Raw genomic sequence first — 23,552 nt, 5'->3', positions numbered from 1 at the left:
GGAAACCGGAGCACCCGGAGGAAACCCACGCACACAGGGGGAGGACGTGCAGACTCCACACAGACAGTGACCCAGCCGGGAATCGAACCTGGGACCCTGGAGCTGTGAAGCATTTATGCTAACCACCATGCTACCCTGCTGCCCAGAATCGTATTATACTTGTTCAATAAATGTTTTATTATTTTGTTAAAAGGTTATCTGCAGCCCTGTGACTCTGTTCACCCAAGTCTCTGAACAAAAATTAAAAGTTGGGATCCATCAAACCCATTCTACTCTGGGACCTTACTGACCCAGGGGATGGAGAGCTTCAATACTCTGGAGTACAAGCAGAGGCAGGCAATAGATTTTGAAGGAAAGTGAAATAGCTGTTTGCGGTTCAGCAAGATCATACCAGACCTGCAATTCCCAAAATGATGCTCATTATGTGTTTGCCTCCCAGCCGAGCATTCCAACAATTTACAATCTTTGCAAGACTGCTAAGCCACAGGAGTGATGACACTGGTCAATAAGTGCATTTTATGTTAAACCCAAGTGCAATTTCACATTAGCAACACAGCAACAGCCTTCCAAATAAGTTGAAACAGTTCTTAAATAAAAGGAAGGTAGAAACACTTGAAACTCCCTCTCTGCTAGATGGCGAGTTCCAGAGTTGGCAACGGTCAGGAATTAGAAGGATGGGGGATCTGTGTATAGATGGGAGCTTTCCCAGCTTGAAAGCTTTGGAGGATAAATTTAAATTGCCAGCAGGGAATGGTTTTAGGTATTTGCAGGTGCGCGAATTCCTGAGACAACAGGTGCCGGCCTTTCCGCTGCTGCCGCCACGGGGGATACAGGATAGAGTAGTTTCCAGTACCTGGGTAGGAGAGGAGACGGTATTGAATATTTACCAGGAGCTTTCGGGTGTGGGGGAAACTCCGGTGGAGGAGCTTAAGGGCAAGTGGGAGGATGAGCTAGGAGGGGAGATAGAGGTGGGTCTATGGGCAAATTCCCTAAGCAGGGTTAATACCTCCTCATCGTGCGCAAGGCTCAGCCTGATACAATTTAAGGTAGTCCACCAGGCACCCATGGCTAGGATGAGCAAGTTTTTCGGGGTAGAGGATAGATATGCGAGGTCCGCGGGAAGCCCAGCAAATCATGTCCACATGTTTTGGGCATGCCCGAAGCTGAGAGGGTTTTGGCACAGTTTTGCGAAGGCAAATGTCCACGGTGCTAAAAACACTGGTGGTGCCGATCCAGAGGTAGCGATCTTTGGAGTGTCGGGAGTTCAGGGGCCGAAAGAGGCTGACGTCCTGGCCTTTGCCTCCCTGGTAGCCCGGAGACAGGTCTTATTAATGTGGAGGGACTCTAAGCCCCCGAGTGTAGAGACCTGGGTTAGTGACATGGCTGGGTTTCTCAGTCTTGAGAAAATAAAGTTTGCCTTAATAGGGTCAATGTTGGGGTTCTCCCGGAGGTGGCAGCCGTTCGTTGACTTTCTCGGGGAAACTTAAATGTCAGCAGATGCAGTATTCTGGGGGAGGGGGCGGCTGCGGGGATTGTTGTTGTTTAGTTGAGGTGTGTGAAGATTGGTCTGGGGGTGTGTTTATTTTACCATGTTGATACAACGTCATTGTTTTTGTTACTGTTATAAAAAAAATTCAAATACCATAAATAAAATATTATTTTTTTTAAACTCCGTATCTACACCTGCCACTATATTCCAATTAAGCGACACAATACAGTTCAAATGTCACTTATAAATAAAGTTAACAATCAAGTTAACTTGCTTATCTGTTCATACCGTTTCAGCAACAACCTGAGAATCCTTCTTGTCAGACTCCAAACCTGTGGTAAGCGGTTGTTCAACTTAAAGCCTTATACCAGACTGCAGAACTACAGACGGACCTGGCTCCTATTAGTTACATTGTCTATATCCCATAGCATTCTCCTGTTGTCTCCCACTGAGATCTGTCACCTATTTAGCCAGGACTGAACACAATCCCTCAAATTATCTACACCCCAGGGAACCTCCAAAGATGTAAACAATATTCCATTAGCCATCTCTCTCCAAACAAGTAAATGGTTAGAATCAATGATACCTCACTTTATGACTCCTTAATCACGGATTTAGTAGATATACTGCCTGTATATATTTGAACCCAGATTTTTAATAACATTGCTGAACAAAACATAATATATAACAATTTCCTACACTCATCGCGCACAGGTCATGAGCACACCTGCCCCCGGGAGGAGGGGAAACCTGAATTATTACCACCAAACTGCAACGGCGTGGACAGTGAGCCCAAAGTGACCTTTAACCTTAGGAAGCACTTCTAGGGAGCAAATGCTGGATGTGTCTGTCTGGCTTCGTGCAAGTCATTGACTGAGTGAGCGAATAACTGAACAGATCATGCAATTACACAGGCATCGGCGACCAAATCAAGAGCAGTGTGTTTGGGTGGGGAGATGTGCTATGCTGTTACTATGGAGCAATTAGTCTTCTGTCACCAGGGGAATGTGGAGAGCTTAGCTGAAACCTATACGAAGACATATAATTTGTGCCTGGAGTCATGGCAATTTTCAACTGTTAAAATGGGGTCACATTGGAAGCACAGTGCCAGAGGGAACAAGAAGTGCGTTTAGTTTAATTGCAGTAAGGCTGAGTGGACCAAGTAAGCGCCTCCTGTTTTAAATCTTGTGCATCAAACATTTCTGAGGTGAAATTTGGAGATGGAACAAGGCCGATGGTGGCTGAAAGAGAATTTGAGACCAACAGTATCTTTGGAGCTCCAACCACACTCTTGTTCCTATCGTGGAACACGTGAATGAGTTGAGAGATGCTAAATGAGAGATGACGACGGCTTCTCTGATACTGCAGAAGTTTTGCAGAAAATCTGTCACGGTGTGTGGGTTGTAGGCCCGGTGCATGTTGCTAGCTATAAAATTATAGTTGAGTTCCAAGTGGGGAAGCAGCATAGATTGGAGTTTCAAAGCATTCTAGTTAAATTCATAGGAACTTGGTAAACACTTATTTTGCAATTTGTGACTTGCACCTTATCCATATAAGCATATTAATTGCATCTTGACAAAGGGTCATCTGGACTCAACGTTAGCTCTTTTCTCTCGCTACAGATGCTGCCAGACTTGCTGAGATTTTCCAGCATTTTCTCTTTGGTTTCAGATTCCAGCATCCGCAGTAATTTGCTTTTATATTAAATACATCTTGCTCTGTAGTAATATGTGAACTGTAATAGTTCTTTTTTAATTCTAGGCTGTTGTGCCTTCTGCCTCGGAGTTGAGGGTGACGAGATCAATGTCCAAGAAACGAGAGCTGCTCGTGACAAAGGCACCCAGTGAACCCAAATTCACAGCCCCTGCAAAGGTAATGACTTCAAAAGGCAGGGCTGTAGTATCCTGAGTAATTATGTTGGCAGTAAATTATGGCTTGGTTAGAAATTCCCTGGCTGGTTGTAAACAAATGTTGCCAAAGCATCTCCATATCATGGATTATTTTTCAGTAAGTAACATTTTTTTGAAGGAACAATGAATTGCCCACTGCCCTGGGGATGTTTGTTTTATCTGTAAAACAATGAAGTACCAAGTTTGAACTTGTTATTGTGTTGCAGGTAGGTCCTGTCAAAAGCAGCGTGATTTCTAATCGAGGTGGTTCCACGATGTCCACTGGGACAAGGAGTCAGCACCAAGCCATTCAAACTGCGGGACCCAAAGTGCCTGCTGCAAGGGAGAAAAGAGGTAACTTTATTTCATAACACTCTGATGATAGTTTGGAGATGTTGATTTACGTTTCCCTTTGGAGGGAGAACAGCGGTTTAGCATCCAAAGAAATATAATGGGAAGAGGATTCCGATTTTTAAGTGTTCAATGTTGTCTAGGTAAACTGAAATGTTCTGCAGAATTTCTGGTCTCCTGAGGGATTTACAGATACAAGCTCCACTGAAGAAGGGTAAATAAAGTTTACATTTAACTGCTTAATATGGCAGTTAGGTTAATGCATGAACTGGACTGTCACGATTCTGCAAATCCAAGAGAATCCCAAAAGCTCAGAGCTCGTTAAAATGTTTTACCTTGGGAACATAGAGTACGGTAGACTAGCTTAACAGCACAAACGTAGAGAGGTGCCTTGTGTATTCTGGACTTTGGAATTAAAGGGAGAATGCACTCTGATGCAATTGACTGTCCCTTTATGACGAGTTTTGTATGAAATGCTGCAGAAATCCAGTGACTATGAAGCACTTAATGCTTACTTTCATCAGGGGTGAGAAATTTCCGCTCTTTGGCAGATTTCCGACATTCCGCCGTTCTAATTATGACTGACCCCTGCAGCCTCGGGACTGAGCAATTGAAAGTATGAGCGTCAGTGGGAGAGAAAATAATGCAGTTGTAGGTAACAATGAGTATGGGGTACAGCTCTTCCAATACTGGTTCCTTACTGCTTGCTCTTGCTGCTCCTGTCGACTCTGATTTGGAGGAGCATCAAGGGGAGGGAGGAGGGAACTTCTGTTTGGAGGTCACGGAGCCAGTGACAGCAGGTGATTTTTGCCTGCACCATCACCAATTGTTTTGACCAGAAACTCGATGACCAACCCTATCCCATTCACCACCCTCCATGACGCTGAAGACAAAAGGCTAAATTAAAAAAGTGTCAGCAACCTCCGCTTCCAACACCACTGAAGCTGGGAGGCCGGAATCTTAGCCTGATAAATCTCCACCATGAACAGACCTGGGTAGCTATTGCTTCATGGCAGCAGCTATAAAAAGGGCTCTAATAAACGTGCCAGAAATATGCACCATCTGTGGTTAACTAAGGAAGCTATGGATGGTACCAAATTGAAAAGAGATGTACAAAACTGCAAAGATTAGTGGTAGCCCAGAAGAATGGGCAAGTTTTGGAAACAGCGACGGAAGACTTAAATGGAGAAATTGGACATGGAAAAGAAATATAAACACAGGCAGTAATGGATTCTACAAGTGTATAAAAAGAAAAGTTAAGAGAAGCATTAGCCCCTTGGCCTTAGCACTTGTGACTGCGGAGTTGAAGGGGAAACAGAAAATGGAGGCTTTGAGCGAGTATTTTGTTTCTGTTTCACAGTAGAAGTCACGCAAAACATCCCAAGAATACTACAAAATAGAGGGCAATTGGAAGGATGTGTAGCCTGAGTGGTCATATGGAAGCTTAGATGATGTGGGTACAAAGGCTAGGTGGTGTGGGAAGGGCAGGAGTTCTCCCTGGGCAAGGGCAGACACTGCATGTAAGAGCTGCCAAATTTATTATCAATAAATCTTTTATTATTGTTAGTCCCTGGTCACCAATTATTGCACCCAACGCTTCAACAGGGGACACTTTCACTATCACTGGAGCAACGGTAATCGGCTGAGGCTGGTTATATCGATCCACTTACTTTAGGCTGCAAAGTCCCCAGGACCTTATGGCTTTGCTTCCTGGTTGGTCGAGAGATAAGGGATGCATTGGTTGTAATCTTCCAATGGCCCAAAGAGATTAGAAAACTGTAAATTTAAAACCTCTATTCAAGAAAGGAGGGAGGCCAAGTAGAAAGCTATAGACCAGTTAGCCTAACGTCCATCATTGGGGGGGGCGGGGGGGGGGAAATGCTGCAATCCATTGTCACGGAGGTAGTAGCAGAAAATTTAGAAAATCATAACGCAATCATGATTTTGTGATGGGAGATAATGTTTGACAAATTTTTTTTTTTTTTTTTTTTTGGAAGAGTCAACGAGCAGGATGGGTCATGGCAAACTAGTAGATGTAATATATTGGCTTTCCAAAAGGCGCTTGATACGGTGCCACATATGATGAATGCTCATTGTGTGTGTTGTGATATAATATTTTTTTCCAATTAAGGGGCAATTTAGCGTGGCAAGTCCACCTACCCTGAGCATCTATGGGTTGTGGGGGTGAAACCCACACAGACACAAGGAGAATATGCAAACTCCACACGGACAGTGACTCAGGGCCAGGATTCGAACCCGGGTCCTCAGCGCCGTAGTCCCATTGCGCCCCGTGCTGCCCCGTGTTGTGATATATTAGCATGGGTTGATGATTGGCTAATGAAAAGAAACAATAGGGATTAATGGGTCATTTTCAGGTTGGCAAACTAGGGGTTTGTCGCAGAGAGAGTGCTAGGGCCTCAACTTTATTTATGATCTATAATAATGATTTGAACAATCTGGCTTGTAGCCAAATTTGCTGATCATACAAAGATAGGTAGGAAAGCAAGTTGTGAGGAGGATACAGAGTTATTCCGATAGGTGAAGTGAATGAGCAATGAATTGGCAGATGGAGTATAATGTGGGAAAATGGGAGTTGTGCATTTTGCCAGGAGGAATAGAAAAGTGGAATGTTTACATGAAGCGAAAGAGATCTGGGTGCCCTTGTTCTTGAATCAAAGTCAGCATGTACGTAAGGCAAATGGATTGCTGGCCAGTTATTGCAGGGGGGGGGGGGTGTATAAACATAGGGACATTTTGCTGCATTTGTCTAGGGTGTTGGTGAGACTGCACCTGGAGTACTGTGTAGCTTTGATCACCATTAAAGTGGGATTTGGTTCCTGGGCTTGGGGATTTGTTTTGAGAACCGGTTGAGCAGGTGAGGTCTTTACTCGTTGAAATTGAGAAGAATAAGAGGTGATCTTTACTGAAACATCCAAGATCTTGAGGGAGCTTGACAAGGTAGATGCTGAGATACTGTTAGATCTCTGTAACTCGAGAACTAGGGGCCACAATTTCAAAATAAGGGGTCTCCCCATTTAAGACTGAGGTAGGGAGAAAATACCTTGCGAGGGTTGTTATCTGGAATTCTGTCCCTCAGCAAGCTGCAGAGGCTGGGTCATTGAGTATCTTCAAGGCCTAGTTAGAAAGACTTTTTGATCAGGAAAGAGAATTGAAGGTTATGGGTGACGGACAGGAAAGTAGAGTTGAGGCCATAATCTTATTGAAAGGTGGAGGCGGCTTTTAAATAGCCTATTCGTGTTCCTGGTTTTCCTATCAATGCACAGTATGTACATTAACAAATCTTGCAGCACCAGGTTAATTACTTGCAAAGACTCTCATTCAAAGTATCGTATTACATCTTTGGCATTGCCTATATGTGTGTGTTTCTGGAACTTACCTCATCATTCACCTGAGGAAGGAGTAGTGCTCTGAAAGCTAGTGATTTGAAACAAACCTGTTGGACTAACCTGGTGTTGTAAGACTTTTTACTGTGCTCACCCCAGTCCAACGCCAGCATCTCCACATTGGTATGTACAATACAACATTGAGTACAAGTCCGCAAATAGTGGTGGGGTTAGGACTGTACTGAGATGGATTGGCCGCGCAAATTGCCCTTGATGTGCAGGTTAAGTTAGAGGATAGTGCAAGGGTGTGGGCCTAGGGAGGGTGCTCTTTCAGAGGGTCAGTGCAGACTCAATGGGCTGAATGGCCTTCTGCACTGTCGGAATTCTATTCCGTCAGTTCAGCAGAGATTGCACCTGGGCACTCCTGGCTAGTGGATAGATTGCTAGACCTTTGGGATCTTGATTGCTACCTAGGATTGAGTGGGGCGGCAGTGACAAGTGAGAAGAGAAATGATCGACCATGCGGAAATTGATTTGGCCTGTTAGTTGCGTACATAAACTGCTTATGTCTATCGGTTTTCTGTTATCATTGCATCAAATAGTTGGAATTTGAGGTTAATCTGTTCCTGATTTAATATTGTAAATTGGGAATTGCATTTGGAAATATACCAAGGAGCTAAACAAAAGCGGTATCCTGGTCTCCTGTTAGTTGCTTTGAATGACTGGTATGCTTTAAATGTCCCCTTCCATAATGAATTGAGACATTTCAAATGGCAACTTTAACTTGTTATTCGTGACATCTTGTTCCCTTATTGAACCATCAATAATGTATATAATTCAGCAAAATCATCTTTTATTTGTGTGGACTTTGTCCAGTCTTGCACGTAAGAACTGTATGAAAAAACTGAAATTTCATAGAATTTACAGTGCAGAAGGAGGCCATTCGGCCCATCAAGTCTGCACCGGCTCTTGGAAAGAGCACCCCTACCCAAGCCCATAGCTCTACCCTATCCCCGTAACCCAGTAACCCCACCTAACACTAAGGGCAATTTGATCAATTTGGACCCTAAAGGCAATTTAGCATAGCCAATCCACCTCACCTGCACATCTTTGGACTGTGGGAGGAAACGGGAGCACCCTGAGGAAACCCATGCACACACTGGGAGAACGTGCCGACTCCATACAGACAGTGACCCAAGCTGGGATTCGAACCTGGTACCCTGGAGCTGTGAAGCATTTGTGCTAACAACTAAGCTACCGTGCTGCCCAATTCTGTTTCGTATTATATTTTTTCTAAACTTGGGCTTTGTTTTTGGTAGCCGCTGCTTTTTAAGGAAAATTGGTTAGGCCACATCAAGGACAACAAAACCTGAACTCTGATTTTCTAAGAAAACTCCTTAAAACGGAGGATTGGATCCCTTATTAACGCTTGCAAGGTGCATATTGCCTGCCCCAAAATGGCATTGGCCATTTTCCAGGTATCCTTGGATTCATAAAATCCCTGCACTGCAGAAGGAGGCCATTTGGCCCATCAAGTCGGTACAGACCACCTGAAGGTGCACCTTACCTCAGCCCATACTCCCACCCTATCCCTTTAACCCCACCTAATCTGCACATCTCTGGACACTAACGGGCAATTTAGCATGGATAATGCATCTAACCGGCACATTTTTGGGCTGTGGAAGAAAACTGGGGAGAAAGTGCAAACTCTACACTCCCATGGTCGGAATTGAACCCAGGTTCCTGGCTAACCACTATGCTGCAGGCTGTGGCTTTGCAAAATTGGAGCTTTGTATATCTGAAATTGGCACGGGGCCAATCAAAACCGATTAACCGGGATTAAAATGTAGAGGGGAGACAAATAATTTGTTAATTGCTTGGCACCCCTAATCTTAGTGCTGTTGTAGATTAATTTTTGTTATACATGTGAGCGCTAAATGATCTGGGGGTCAGGCACTTGTTTTATTGCAGAATCTCCAACCCAACTGAAGCATTTTAACAAAGCAGTTTTGAAAACCGGATTGGCGCTTAGAAATTTAGCAATGTCCCAATGTGTAGTACAGAACTGCCTAAACGTGTTTACATACACCCTGTCGAAAACCTATTGAGGCATGAACTAACTGATAGAAAATCTATTAAGAGGTTAATCTAACTGACTAACCTCCAACTAGTAATATTTTATTTTGAGCACCTAGAAAGCAGCCCTGGAAGCAAACTATATCCTGCAGTGCGACTTATGGCAACATTATCGAGTTTTTTTTTCTTTGTATGGAAGCAACAAACTTAAAGCAACGGTTGAAAGGACCATGGCTCTTAGACACTACCTAATATTTGTTATCCTGCAAAAAAAAAAAAAAGAGGCTGCATTGATCAGGCAAAAGTGCTTAGACCTAAAACGACATTTTACGTGAAAGATTTGGAACTGATTTTCTCATGCAGCTGCTTGGTGAGAAATTGAAGGAGCCTGCCCTGTGCTGCCTCGATTGACAACTCCAGTAATGAAAGCTAATACGGGTAAATTAAACACATTTTGAGACCGAGGTGTATCTACAGTAATGGAAAGCGCAGATCACTATTAGGAGAAAAACTCACATGGCTGTTGAAAAACGAGTGTAATTAAAAGTGTGATAAATAGATTGTGAAGCATATTAGGAGGGGTGGGTGTTATGTTCAGTGTCACCAATGTCAGAAGTGCTAAGAATTATCATTGTGGACATGGACATAAAGGTTATAGTTAACGATGAATGGCAGTTTCGGAGCAGTGTGGATGTTCCAAGACCGTCGGACTGTAACTCATTGGTGGATCTCTGAATTAGAATCAATTGAGCAAAACATCTGGGATTTGCTGTGAACACCACTGGAGGAGATATTTAGGCTGTTGTTGGAAAGGGGTTGACCAAAAAGATCAGAAAAGCAATTGTGGTGTTATGGTAGATAAAGTCCCTTAGGACATCAAGTCAGTGGCTGCTGTTCAGAAAGGATGGGACATTGGATTGCACAGCATAATGAGATTACTTTTTTCGATCTATTGCAGAGCATTTTGTGCATTTCTAAAACATGCTGCGGGAAGTATTAAACTAGATGTACTGAAATTTACATGGGCTGGTGAGATAACATGAGGATAGAGCAAAAGAACCAGGCCTGGATGTTGGGGAGGAGGGAAGCGAGGTTTCAACTGAAGGTTGCACAGGATAAATGCGAAATTTGAATTGGTCACGTCTTGAGAACCAGAAAACCTGAATAAGTGTGGTGTTTGTTCCTGGGCACTACACTTTTCAAGAAGGATGCCAAGGCGCAAGGGTGCAGACATTATTTACTAGACCGAGACCAGGTGTGAAGGGCGTAAGTTGCATCCAGAAACTAGAAAAGTTGAATTGGCTCTCCCTGAAATCCGTTAAGAGAGGGTTTCAGAGATCCTTTGACTTGGAATGAAAAAGTTTGCAGGGGCTGGGATGAGAGATCAGGGGGTGGTGTGATTAACTTGATTGGTTCTTTAAAACCAGACAGGCATGATGGGCCGAGTGGTGGATCATCTATGCTTTGAAGATTAACATTGGGGGGGGGGGGGGGGGGGTGTGGTTTATCCTAAAGCTTGGTCAGAATAGGGACTCGTTTCTGAAAGCAGATTTTAGGACAAATCGGTTAGTGGTAAAATTGAAACAGTATGTTGAAAAACAGCTATCTGATTGAGCTTTTTATAAAAACAAATAACACAACTGTAGGTTCCAGATGGTGATGGTGTCAATAAATAGCTACAGACCACAGTTTTACAGCAGGCTTGATTCATGTGGCTGAAATCTACCAGGGTACTGGGTTTATAAATAATACAGTAGAGCTCTTAAAAGCTTTTTTTTAAGCCCCTTGTCGAGCTTTAATGTTTAGTAGAATCAGAATTTTAAAATTTATTGCCTTTAGAAAATTGAGAACTGCAGTTTTTTTATGTAAATTGTGATCCAGTGTGACCCATTTTGATTCCTGAAGAGTACACGTTAAAATATTGTTCTAGAGTTCTGTTCCTCGCCTTGGTGTCCTGATCTCCAATCAAGCTCTTTTATTTGTGCAATATGTTTGTGATGATTCATTGTAATGAAAGCTAGAAATGTTTTAAATTATGTTTTCAATAAAGGTATATCCTCCAGGCTATAGCTTATGGACTTTCTATCCTTTTTTAAATGTTTGAATTTGCTGGTGCCGTGATATTACAATAGCTGATCATATTTAATTTCGCCTCTCTCATTCCCTCCTCTTTCCCCCCCCCCCAAAATACTAGGTGTTCCACCTACATCTGTCAAACCAACACATACAAGAGGTCGGCCTGAACCAAAAGCTGTCAAACCTGTACAGGGTAAGTCCAACTTGAGTAAGCCATGGCGCACACTGGCTCAGCTGCTTAAATATGAGCAGTTGAACTGAAAGCTGGGAACTGATAGCTTGTGTAGTGGGGTTAATAAAGTTTCCTCTTGTGAATCTCAAGTTAGGGGAGGGCAAAAAATCTGCTTGGGAATCCTGTTACCCTACAGCATCACTATATTAACCAGAGTGTTTTTGCTGGGGTGCCTTCTGCAATTGAGTAGCCTTAAAAACAAATGTCACTGGCTCAAATGCAAACAGCACTGTTTTTATCTTTATCAGCTCAGGTCCTGTTGCTTCAGTAAATGGTCCCATTCAGCTCCCTGTGCCTGAGCGATAAATTAGTTACATGCTTGATGATAAATATTCAATCTACACCGATAACAGGATCTGGAGCAGTTTTATAATTGTTTGTAACACATCACTAAATGCTAGGAAAAAATGAACACAGCGTTGTCTTTTCCCATTCCTGATGCCTTTGTGACTAGATTTCATAGATCTTTATGGAGCAGAAGGAGACCATTCGGCCCATCGACTCTGCACCGACCCTCTGAAGGGGCACCATACCCAGATCCACTTGCCCTCCCTATCCCTGTAATCCCACCTAGTCTCCACGAGTAATAATGGTGGTATTCTGCTTGAAATTTAGCTGCTGCAATTGCTTTTCTATTAAATATCCCCTTCAAAACAGTGTATACCTTTCTGGAAGCAACCCATAATAGGATTCGGGAAGCAACCCATGATATGTATAATAAATTACATCAGGTATTTTTTCATGAACAGGAGTTGAGAACAAATAACCATAGATTTTTTGTAATTTCACCTTTCATGTGTATGTTGAGTTTTGACCAACCATTTTATCATCGGAAGAAGTTGAATATTAATTAGAATAAATCTTTATTAATGTTACCAGTAGGCTTACATTAACACTGCAATGAAGTTGTTAGAATCCCTTGGTCACCACACACCGGTATCTGTTCGGATACACAGAGGGAGAATTCAGAATGTCCAATTCACCTAACAGCATGTCTTTCAGGAATTGTGGGAGGAAACTGGAGAATCCGGAGGAAACCCACGCAGACGCAGGGAGACTGTGCAGACAGTGATCCAAGCTGGGAATCGAACCTGGGTCCCTGGTGCTGTGAAACAACAGTGCTAACCACTGTGCTACCGTTATTATGGTACCTTTTTTAAACAATTAAAGTAAAGCAATTTCAAGTTCAGAAATTCTCTTCCAGGCCCCTGCGATCAAGAGCACACTGGGGTAGGGGGACATGGTAGCATTGTGGTTAGCACAGTTTCTTCACAGCTCCAGGGTCCCAGGTTCGATTCCCCGCTGGGTCACTGTCTGTGCAGAGTCTGCACATTCTCCCCGTGTCCGCGTGGGTTTCCTCCGGATGCTCCTGTTTCCTCCCACAGTCCAAAAATGTGCCGATTAGGTGGATTGGCCAGGCTAAATTGCCCTTGGGGTGGGGGTGTGGGCTTCGGTAGGATACTCTTTCCAAGGGCCGGTGCAGACTCGATGGCCCGAATAGCCTCCTTCTGCACTGTAAGTTCTATGTATTGGAGCCGGATATCAAAGTGGTTGTCCGTAAATGACCTGGGCCTTGACGTTAGACTTCCAGTCACCCAAAATAGTGCAAATTGCACTTTTTGTAAAATTGCCTGGTTCGAATTTACTCTTGAGGAAGGAGAATCTTGTTTCGCTGGGAGATAACTAGGCAGTGAAAGGACAGCCCTTCATACCCAATCCCACTTTTTTATTCAGAAGCAGCAGGTGAAGTTCGTTCCCCAATTGCTATTTGTACATCTAGGTGTCAAGAACTCTATACTCGCGTGCTGGCTGCCAGTTGACAAGTTTGGTTATGATTAACAATTAGTGTTCTTTTTTTTAGACTAATTTCTTTCTTTTTTTTTTATTTAGCCCCTAAACCTCAAACAGCTGTAGACAAAGCAAAGAAACCAGGAAAATCAGAAGAGAAATCTAACTGCAAACCGGTGAGCACTACCCTATATTTCATTGGAATTGCAATTCCTTCAAAATCAAACTCTTTGGAAATAGTATTTCCCTTTTCTGTTTTTCTGTATAAAATTGAATTTTAATTTACTGCAGTTGCCATTTCTCCATATTTCACTAACAATTCTGATGTCATTGTTTTCAAAATTGTAAGATTTGCCTGCAATCCCATGGCGGAAAATAGATTAATTCATATAAGTTTATGTATATTCGGAGGGAGAGGCACAGCAAGCAATCGGAAAGGCAAATGGCATGTTGCCCTTCATTGCAAGAGGATAGAAGAAAAGGCTTGCTAAATTGTACGGACACACCCGGAGAGCTGTGTGCAGTTTTGACCTCTATTTGTGCAAGGATGTACTTGCAATTGATGTCTTACTATGAAGTTTTGTTAGATTGGTTCCTGGGGTGAGGGGATTGAGTAAATTAGGCCTCGGGAAGAATTGAGGTGACCTAGTTGAAGCATAAGATTCTAAAGGATCAAGGCAGCATGGGGGTGCAGTAGGTTAGCACTGCGGCATCACGGCGCCGACGTCCCAGGTTCGATCCCGGCTCTGGGTCACGGGGAGTTTGCACATTCTCCCCGTGTTTGCGAGGGTTTCACCCCCACAACCCAAAAAATGTGCAAGCTAGGTGGATTGGCCACGTTAAATTGCCTCTTAATTGGAAAAAATTAATTGCATACTCTAAAATTTATTTTAAAAAAGATTCTAAAGGATCTCGACCAGGTACACTTGGACACCAAGAACAGTCTCAATAAGGGGGTGAGAATTTCTGACTGAGAACAAGCGTCTTCACCCAAAGGGGTTATGAATCTTTGGCATTCCCGGAGGGTTTGATGCTTCACATTTAATGACCAGACTGGCTTAAGAGATGTATGTATTCTTGTATTCTTATATGAGTGTATCTCCTGTTCTGTATGCGAAAGGCCAATAGGCCAACCCATGCACTCTTTTCTAGGGGCAGTGTGCGGACACAGCATTTTTGTTTATAAAAAAAAAACAATGCAATTTTGTGTGTCTTTTAAATCCATTCTCTCGTGGTGAATGTTGTCCTTTTTATTCCAGATGGAATGTCTCCCCTTTGTCATTCTAATTGGTTTGTTTGAGCACTTATTATTCTCTGAAACAATGACACACTGTGATATTGGGGGGAAAGGGCCACTCTTAAGCTGGCCATTTTGTTGGTCCAGCATATGGTTCAAGAAACCTTGCAAAACGGGTTGTACGCCTGATTACTGTTTCTGCATTTATAAAACGTTATTGTCTGTGTGCGTATACTGTTTGCAAATCTTCCTTGGCACAGCTCAAGAGTTGTTGAGGGCGGAGTGCACAACTGAGAATTCAGTGAGGCTGAACCCAGTATTGAGTGCTTTTCTACATTTATAAGCAGACAAACCCCTCACTTCACAGCTACAGTTACGTAAATGAGCAAGCCAGTGAATCAAAGAACAAAGAAAATTACAGCACAGGAACAGGCCCTTCAGCCCTCCCAGCCTACGCCGATCCAGATCCTTTATCTAAACCTGTCTCCTATTTTCCAAGGTCTACTTCCCTCTGTTCCCCGCCTGTTCATATATCTGTCTAGATGCATCTTAAATGATGCTATCGTGCCCGCCTCTACCACCTCCGCTGGCAAAGCGTTCCAGGCACCCACCACCCTCTGCGTAAAAAAAACTTTCCACGCACATCTCCCTTAAACTTTCTCCCCCTCTCCTGGTTTAGCTCACTGGGCTAAATCGCTGGCTTTTAAAGCAGACCAGCAGCACGGTTCGATTCCCGTACCAGCCTCCCCAGACAGGCGCCGGAATGTGGCGACTAGGGGCTTTTCACAGTAACTTCATTGAAGCCTACTCGTGACAATAAAGCGATTTTCATTTTCAAATCGTGACCCCCCAATCTTGGAAAAAGCTTGTTGCTATCCACCCTGTCCAGACCTCTCAATTTTGTAGACCTCAATCAGGTCCCCCTCAACCTCCGTCTTTCCAACGAAAACAATCCTAATCTACTCAACCTTTCTTCATAGCTAGCACCCTCCATACCAGGCAACATCCTGGTGAACCTCCTCTGCACCCTCTCGAAAGCATCCACATCCTTCCGGTAATGTGGCAACCAGAACTGCACACAGTATTCCAAATGTGGCCTAACCAAAGTCCTATACAACTGTAACAGGACCTGCCGACTTTTGTACTCAATACCCCGTCCGATGAAGGCAAGCATGCTGTATGCCTTCTTGACCACTCTATCGATCTGCGTTGCCACCTTCAGGGTACAATGGACCTGAACTCCCAGATCTCTCTGTACATCAATTTTCTCCAGGACTCTTCCATTGACCATATAGTCCGCTCTTGAATTAGATCTTCCAAAATGCATCACCTCGCATTTGCCTGGATTGAACTCCATCTGCCATTTCTCTGCCCAACTCTCCAATCTATCTATATTTTGCTGTATTCTCTTGACAGTCCTCGTATCTGCAACTCCACCAATCTTAGTATCATCTGCAAACTTGCTAATGAGACCACCTATACCGTCCTCCAGATCATTTATGTATATCACAAACAACAGTGGTCCGAGCACGGATCCCTGTGGAACACCACTAGTGTCCATCAACCTGCCATGGGAAACTTTATCAAACGCCTTACTGAAGTCCATGTATATGACATCTACAGCCCTTCCCTCATCAATTAACTTTGTCACTTCCTCAAATAATTCTATTAGGTTTGTAAGACATGACCTTCACTACACAAAACCATGCTGTCTATCACTGATAAGTCTACTTTCTTCCCAATGTCAATAGTTCCTATCCCTCCGTATCTTCTCCAACAGTTTGCCTACCACTGACGTCAAGCTCACATGTCTATAATTCCCTGGGTTGTCCCTGCTACCCTTCTTAAACAAAGGGACTACATTAGCAATTCTCCAGTCCTCCAGGACCTCGCCCATGCTCAAGGATGCTGCAAAGATATCTGTTAAGGCCCCAGCTATTTAGACCCTCACTTCCCTCAGTAACCTGGGATAGATCCCATCCGGTCCTGGGGACTTGTCCACCTTAATGTCTTTTAGAATACCCAAAACTTCCCCTTTCCGTATGACTACTTGACCTAGAGTATTTAAACATCCATCCCTAGCCTCAACATCCGTCATGTCCCTCTCCTTGATGAATACCGATGCAAAGTACTCATTAAGAATCTCATCCATTTCCTCTGACTCCACGCATAAATTCCCTCTTTTGCCTTTGAGTGGGCCAATCCTTTCTCTAGTTACCCTCTTGCTCCTTATATACGGATAAATGGCTTTGGGATTTTCCTTAACCCTGTTAGCCAAAGATATTTCATGACCCCTTTTAGCCCTCTTTATTGCGTGTTTGAGATTCATCCTACTCTCCCGATATTCCTCCAAAGCTTCATCAGTTGAGTTACCTCGATCTTATGTATGCTTCCTTTTTCATCTTAGCTAGTCTCACAATTCCACCCGTCATCCATGGTTCCCTAATCTTGTCATTTCTATCCCTCATTTTCACAGGGACATGTCTGTCCTGCACTCTAATCAACCTTTCCTTAAAAGACTCCCACTTTTCAAATGTGGATTTACCCTTAAACAGCTGCTCCCAATCCACATTCCCTACCTAGCTCCTGCCGAATTTTGTTACACTCTGCCTTTCCCCAATTTAGCACTCTTCCTTTAGGACCACTCTCGTCTTTGTCCATGAGTATTCTAAAACTTACGGAATTGTGATCGCTATTCCCAAAGTAATCACCGACTGAAACATCAACCACCTGGCCGCGTTCATTCCCCAATACCAGGTCCAGTATGGCCCCTTCCCGAGTTGGACTATTTACATACTGCTCTAAAAAAAACTCTCCTGGATGCTCCTTACAAATTCTGCTCCATCTACGCCTCCAACACTACACGAGTCCCATTCAATGTTGGGGAAGTTAAAATCTCCCATCACAACCACCCTATTGCTCCTACATTTTTCTGTAATCTGTCTGCATATTCGTACCTCTACTTCATGCTTGCTTTTGGGAGGCCTGTAGTAAAGTCCCAACAATGTTACTGCACCCTTCCTATTTCTTAGCTCTACCCATATTGCCTCAGTGCTGGAATCCTCCATAGTGCCCTCCTTAATCACAGCTGTGATGTCATCTCTGACTAGTAATGCAACTCCTCCACCCCTTCTACCTCCCTCTCTATCCCTCCTGAAGCATCTATACCCTGGGATATTCAGTTGCCAGTCCTGCCCTTCCCTCAACCAAGTCTCAGTAATACCAATAACATCATATTCCCAGGTACTAATCCAAGCCCTAAATTCATCTGCCTTACCTGCTACACTTCTCGCATTAAAACAAATGCACCTCAGACCACCTGTCCCTTTGAGTTCATCATCTCTTCCCTGTCTACTCTTCCCCTTAGTCACATTGAGTTTATTATCTAGTACCTTACTGGCTTTAGTTGCTGCCTCTTTACTGGCCTCTAACTTCCTAATCTGGTTCCCATCCCCCTGCCACATTAGTTTAAAACCTCCCCAACAGTGTTAGCAAAAGCACCCCCTAGGACATTCGTTCCAGTCCTGCCCAGGTGTAGACCATCCAGTTTTTAATGGTCCCACCGCCCCCAGAACCGATTCCAATGTCCCAAAAATCTGATCCCCCTCCATCCTGCACCATTTCTCAAGCCACGTATTCATTCCGATTATTCTTGAATTTCTACTCTGACTGTCTCGTGGCACTGGTAGCAATCCTGAGATTACTACCTTTTGAGGTCCTACTTTTTAACTTGTCTCCTAACTCCCTAAATTCTGATTGTAGGACCTCATCCTGTTTTTTACCTATATCGTTGGTGCCTGTATGCACCACGACAACTGGCTGTTCACCCTCCCCCTTCAATATGTCCTGCAGCCGATCTGAGACATCCCTGACCCGTTCACCCGGGAGGCAATATACCATTCGGGAGTCTCGTTTTCGACCACAGAAACGGCTGTCTACTCACCTTACGATTGAATCCCCTATGACAATAGCCCTGCCAGTCTTTTTCCCCACCCTTCTGTGCAGTAGAGCCAGCCACGGTGCCATGAGCCTGGCTACTACTGCCTTCTCCCCCAACAGTATCCAAAACGGTATACCTGTTTTGGAGGGAGATGACCGCAGTAGTTAAGCTTTGAGTTTTCATATTTCATACAAATGGTACGATTAAAATATTGAACAATGTAGATAGAGATGCCGCAAAGTCCTGGTAAGGAAAGGACCAATATTGATGGGTTGGTAAAGGATGAGCCTCCAGTTCCTGCGTTATTATATGAATGGATAATGCTTGTTGGGATGGTGTTGGTTCCAGAACATCATTTTTCTTTATTCACCTAACAAGCACACCTTTCGGGACATTTGAGCGAGGAAACCCCCGTGTCTGCGTGGATTTCCTCCGGATGCTCCAGTTTCCTCCCACAAAAGTCCCGAAAGACGTGCTTGTTAGCTGAATTGGATATTCTAAATTCTCCCTCTGTGTACCCGAACAGGCGCCGGAGTGTGGCGACTGGGGGATTTTCCCAGTAACTTCATTGCAGTGTTAACATAAGCCTACTTGTGCACTAAAAAAGATTATTATTAATCTCTGACTTGAAATGTGCGGTATCATTAGTTCAGTTGTCATTTGCTTGTGTTGCGAATGAATGAACTGGCATTTTTATGTCTTTTTGTGTTTGATTAAAAGTGGAAAATAAAAACTGTCCCATGACAACTCAACATTTCAGTCATGGCTGCACGTGTGCCATAAAACTGTAATGTATTGCTGTCACCTTGCACCTCACCTAAAGTAGTTTAGTTAAAGACAGTTGTGATGTTTAAATATTCAGGGTTTTTAATCAAACTTGTTTTGCAGGTTGCCGTTGATGAACTGGAGTCGGTCCTTTGTGAAGAACAAGAAATGGAAGCCATCAGTGAGAAAGATGAGCCAGCAAATTGTGAGGAGCCGATTCCACCTACTGAAAATGACGATGGGCATCAAATGCCACCAGTCCTGCACACTCGGCGTGTGGGCAAGAGAGTCTCCTTTGCGCCTGAAAACTATGTCTTTGCACCTGTGGTGGGATTGCCCCAATTCAAATTTCCCCCACTCAGCCCCCACAGTGTCGATCATTTCTTTGGGCCTTGTTCTTGGAGTCCTGTTGACCATAAATTGTAAGTTATTACTTTGTGCCTGTTTCTAACCGGGGTGGGGGGATGTCGGGGTCGGATTATGTGTCTACATAAACAGTTTCTGACTTTTCTCCCTTTTGCTGTGGTAAGAATTATGCAGTTTCTACTGTATGCTAATGACCCTTGTGCGACATGCTGAGCAAATCGACATAGCACACCCTTGTTAAACGCTCTTTTCAACTTAACCATAATTTGTCCTGTCCTAACCTCTTGCACAACATCCACGGGTCATCCCACTAGGGCGTGCTGGCTAACAATTGGGAGCAAGAACCTAGGCTGCTTGTTGTTTTCCTTTGCTTCTGTTTGTCAAGTTTAGTCAAAATAGTGAAGTCACGCTGGCAAAGGGCCACGGTTCAGCCATCTATGCCAAGTTAACTGATTGCAGTTAGGTCAGCAGTTGGGATTATTTGGTCTCGGCCCAATTTGGATGAGGTATTGGAATTTTGACTGTGGTTTCAGCAATTCCTGATCAGCATCCAGTCTCCCCTGCTGGAATTGCGTATGTTTTGCAGGAGCAAATCGGGTCCAGCTGTGGGTGCACCCTGTTGTCAAATAGACTGATAACTCCACGTCGAGACTCTCATTTTCACGTGAATGCGTGCAATGTGGGTGCAGTACTGAAGAATGCTTGTGGAGCTGTACCCCGGTGAGCATGCAGCAGAGGAAGATGGAATTAAAATTGCCATATAATTGCATTAATGCTTTTATAAGATTTTTGCTGTGTTCAGAAATAAGCTTGAGGGTGTTTATTGAATGAGGGGGAGGAGCTGAGCAATGATTTCATTATCTTGCAATTAGCATTTCTTTTGGGTTTGCATTTGTGTGGTGGCCCCCTATCAAAATATTTCCAGCAAGTTGCATCTGTTAATGTTGCTTCGCCGTGGGTACCTCAAAAGTGTTACGTCAAAAAGGATTAACCCCAAAAAGACTTGTAATGTTTGCCATCAATTCTTTTTGTTTTTAAATAAATTTAGAGTACCCAATAAATTTTTTCCAATTAAGGGGTAATTTAACGTGGCCAATCCACCTACCCTGCACATCTTTGGATTGTGGGGGCGAAACCCATGCAAACACGGGAAGAATGTGCAAACTCCACACTGGCAGTGACCCAAAGCCAGGATCGAACCTGCGACCTCGGTGTCGTGAGGCAGCAGTGTTAACCACTGCGTCACCGTGCTGCCCTGTTGCCTTCAATTCTCAGTTCCTGTATTTTGTTCCACTACCATCTACCCAGTTGTGCCATTTTGTTAGCTATCTCTGATCCATTTCCTTTTGCTGCCCTCTCTAAAACCCTTTTGCCCATTATCCCTACATAAACATCCTTTTAATGTCTTAATTACATTCTGTATGGGTGGCAGATACTGATGTTTCCATGCTGTCTACCCTGCTATTTGCTGGCTACATAGTAGTGTTGTTATTTTATCTGATCCAATGATCAAAGACTGCTTTTTTTTTTAACCAGTTTAGTCGGACTTCAAACCTAAATTCTCATACTCTGTCCTGATCCTGCCAACAGAAATGCTTAATTTGATTTCTCTTTCCCTATGTCCAGGAAAAGTAATGTCTCTTCTGCAACAAAGAATTCGCAAAGCAGAACGAGGAGAAGTAAGTTTGCACCAGAAATTGAATCTGAAAGTCTCCCTGAAGCAAAATATGAAGACGCTATTAGTGCTGGTAAGCAACCGTTCTGCTGGGCCTAGACAAGTGAATAATTCATTCTATAATCCTGGTGCTTCTGTCAGAAGTGCTGTAAAATCTCCTACTGCATCCTTTTAGCATGATGGAGCTGACCAAAGACTGAATGAGACGCCGCAATTAAATTTGAGGTTTATTACCCAAGGGACTTAGAAAAATTAGTCTACTGGCCTTTAATTTTCAACAACTGCTAGAACTTTGTCTTCTAAATTCGTGGAATTATTGATTTTAAACTGAAACCATATGTTTAGAATTGCTCTTATTTGCCTTTTCCACATTTAGTCTGGTCATTTTAAATTGTGGCTGGGTTTGTTTATTGACAATTCCCATGTCTGCTTTCCACTAGCTGTTGTACATCTTTCCCTTTTTCCTCCTTTTCGTTAGTGATCGAAGAAATACCAGGGCCTATCAAACCCCAAGACTCTTCAGCAAGCTCTACAGCCGATGTCAGTGGACCAGTGCATGATGTTGCCTATTTCAGGTTTGATATTAGCATACAGTAACGATACTTGAAGCAGTAGGCTGAATTAGATGCATCATGTCAACTTGTCAACTTAATTTTTGAAGATTAACTTCATATCTTTCTAATGTCAGTCAGAAGATGTCAATGTGGAAGCAAAATGGCATGGTAGCACAGTGGTTAGCACTGTCACTTAACAGTGCTATGGTCCCAGGTTCGATTCCCAGCTTGGGTCAATGTCTGTGCGGAGTCTGCACGTTCTCCCATATCTGCGTGGGTATCCTCTGGGTGTTCCGGTTTCTCCTCCCGAAAGATGTGCTGTTGGGTAAATTGGACATTCTAAATTTTCCCTCCGTGTACCCGAACAGGCATCGGAATGTGGCAACTAGGGGCTTTACACAGTATCTTCATTGCAGTGTTAATGTAAGCCTACTTGTGACAATTTTTTAAAAACAAATTATTAATGAGCGTCCTCCACGTTCTGAAAAGCAAGAGGAGACCTATTGCAAATTGAGTGGTTTGACTGGATTTATTTTAACTTTTTTTTTAAACCTCCCTTTTTAGGGGGTGGTGTCTGATTCTGTTGTGCATTTATGTCTCTGCTTTTCTGTAGGGCAGTCGGAGGATGGTGATTTGGAAAGTCTCAATGTGTGCCCAAAATATCAGTCACGGATTGGCTTTGTTTTCCTCTTTAAAATAAAAGTTGCGCACAGGCCAGTGAGTAGATGCTGATTTGGCCTGCTGCTTGTGTACTAGCTCAAAGCTATCATTACTTGCTTCAAATGTACTTTAAAAGGGCGGAAATATTTGCAGGGCTTAAATATTTACAGCAGATCTTTAGATCTGAGAAGGAGAAAATGGGTCTCTGTTGCCATCAGCCGTGAACAGACTTTTTAAAAGGTTTTTTTCTTCTGCAGTGCCAATTGATTGTGGAAGTCCTGTGTGTCTCGTGGCGTTGCAACTAGATGCAAATCCCTTTGTTGTCTGAGAATTAAATGCCCGGCTTACCTGAGCATTTTATGAATTCTTATTACCTGCTAATGGATATCCGAATGGAATACATTCAGCAAATCTCAGTGAATGAAAAGTGGTTGGATTAGTTTTCCATTCTGCTAGTTGTTGGGTGGTTCTAAATTGGAATGTAACTGAGCCATAACTGTGCCCCAGTTGACGCTGAACTGGATTGCAGTACGGCTGCTGCAACTGACTCAATATGGCGGCTTATACAAGGAACAAATCAGCCAGCCCTGATGGCCATCCAGTGATCTTTGTTGTGAAGTGTGTATGAGCGTTTTCAAGGACGTGAGTGTTGAGCTGGCTTTTACGTGGGGTTTATCCCTCTTAGTTTCAGCTCAGCTGAACGCACAGACCTGCAGTCATCAACTCTGGTTAAGACGACTTTATTTTTCCAAGCTTGGTCAACATACAAAGGAGTGTGATTTGGATCAATGCCAAAACCACTCTACACTTCGTGCAGGCGCCCCAATTATACAATTTTCCTAAAATCAATATCCCACCCCAGTTGGACTTGATCCAATCCTTGGAGCTGTGAATTGTATATTGACCAATGAAGTTTACTTTGAGCAGCATGATGTCTGGGATCAACTCATGATTTAACCCCATCCTGCCACCTGCTGTTTACCAGGATGCTTTATCCGTTATGTTTTGTTTTGCTGCTGTTCCCATGTTATTTATCTCAGCCAGTTCCTGCCCACCTCATTGTTCGTCTGGGTGCAGGATGTTGGAAGTTGGTTTCTCTTTACACCATGG

The 23,552-nt window shown here is 43.5% G+C and overlaps 1 protein-coding gene across 1 annotated transcript in view; it reads left to right on the top strand.

Annotated features, from left to right (window-relative positions):
* dlgap5 (discs, large (Drosophila) homolog-associated protein 5) overlaps positions 1–23,552 on the top strand; it is a 54,310-nt gene that overhangs the window by 4,933 nt on the left and 25,825 nt on the right. The window contains exons 3-9 of the mRNA XM_038783541.1: positions 3,251–3,361; positions 3,606–3,732; positions 11,344–11,418; positions 13,348–13,421; positions 19,311–19,609; positions 21,180–21,301; positions 21,707–21,803. Of these exons, the coding sequence (XP_038639469.1) occupies positions 3,251–3,361; positions 3,606–3,732; positions 11,344–11,418; positions 13,348–13,421; positions 19,311–19,609; positions 21,180–21,301; positions 21,707–21,803 (905 nt within the window). The remainder of the gene's footprint in view (positions 1–3,250; positions 3,362–3,605; positions 3,733–11,343; positions 11,419–13,347; positions 13,422–19,310; positions 19,610–21,179; positions 21,302–21,706; positions 21,804–23,552) is intronic.

This window comes from Scyliorhinus canicula, chromosome 23 (genome assembly GCF_902713615.1).
Source record: "Scyliorhinus canicula chromosome 23, sScyCan1.1, whole genome shotgun sequence".
In the NCBI taxonomy this organism is placed as follows: domain Eukaryota; kingdom Metazoa; phylum Chordata; class Chondrichthyes; order Carcharhiniformes; family Scyliorhinidae; genus Scyliorhinus; species Scyliorhinus canicula.
This window is presented reverse-complemented; position numbering and strand designations above follow the sequence as displayed.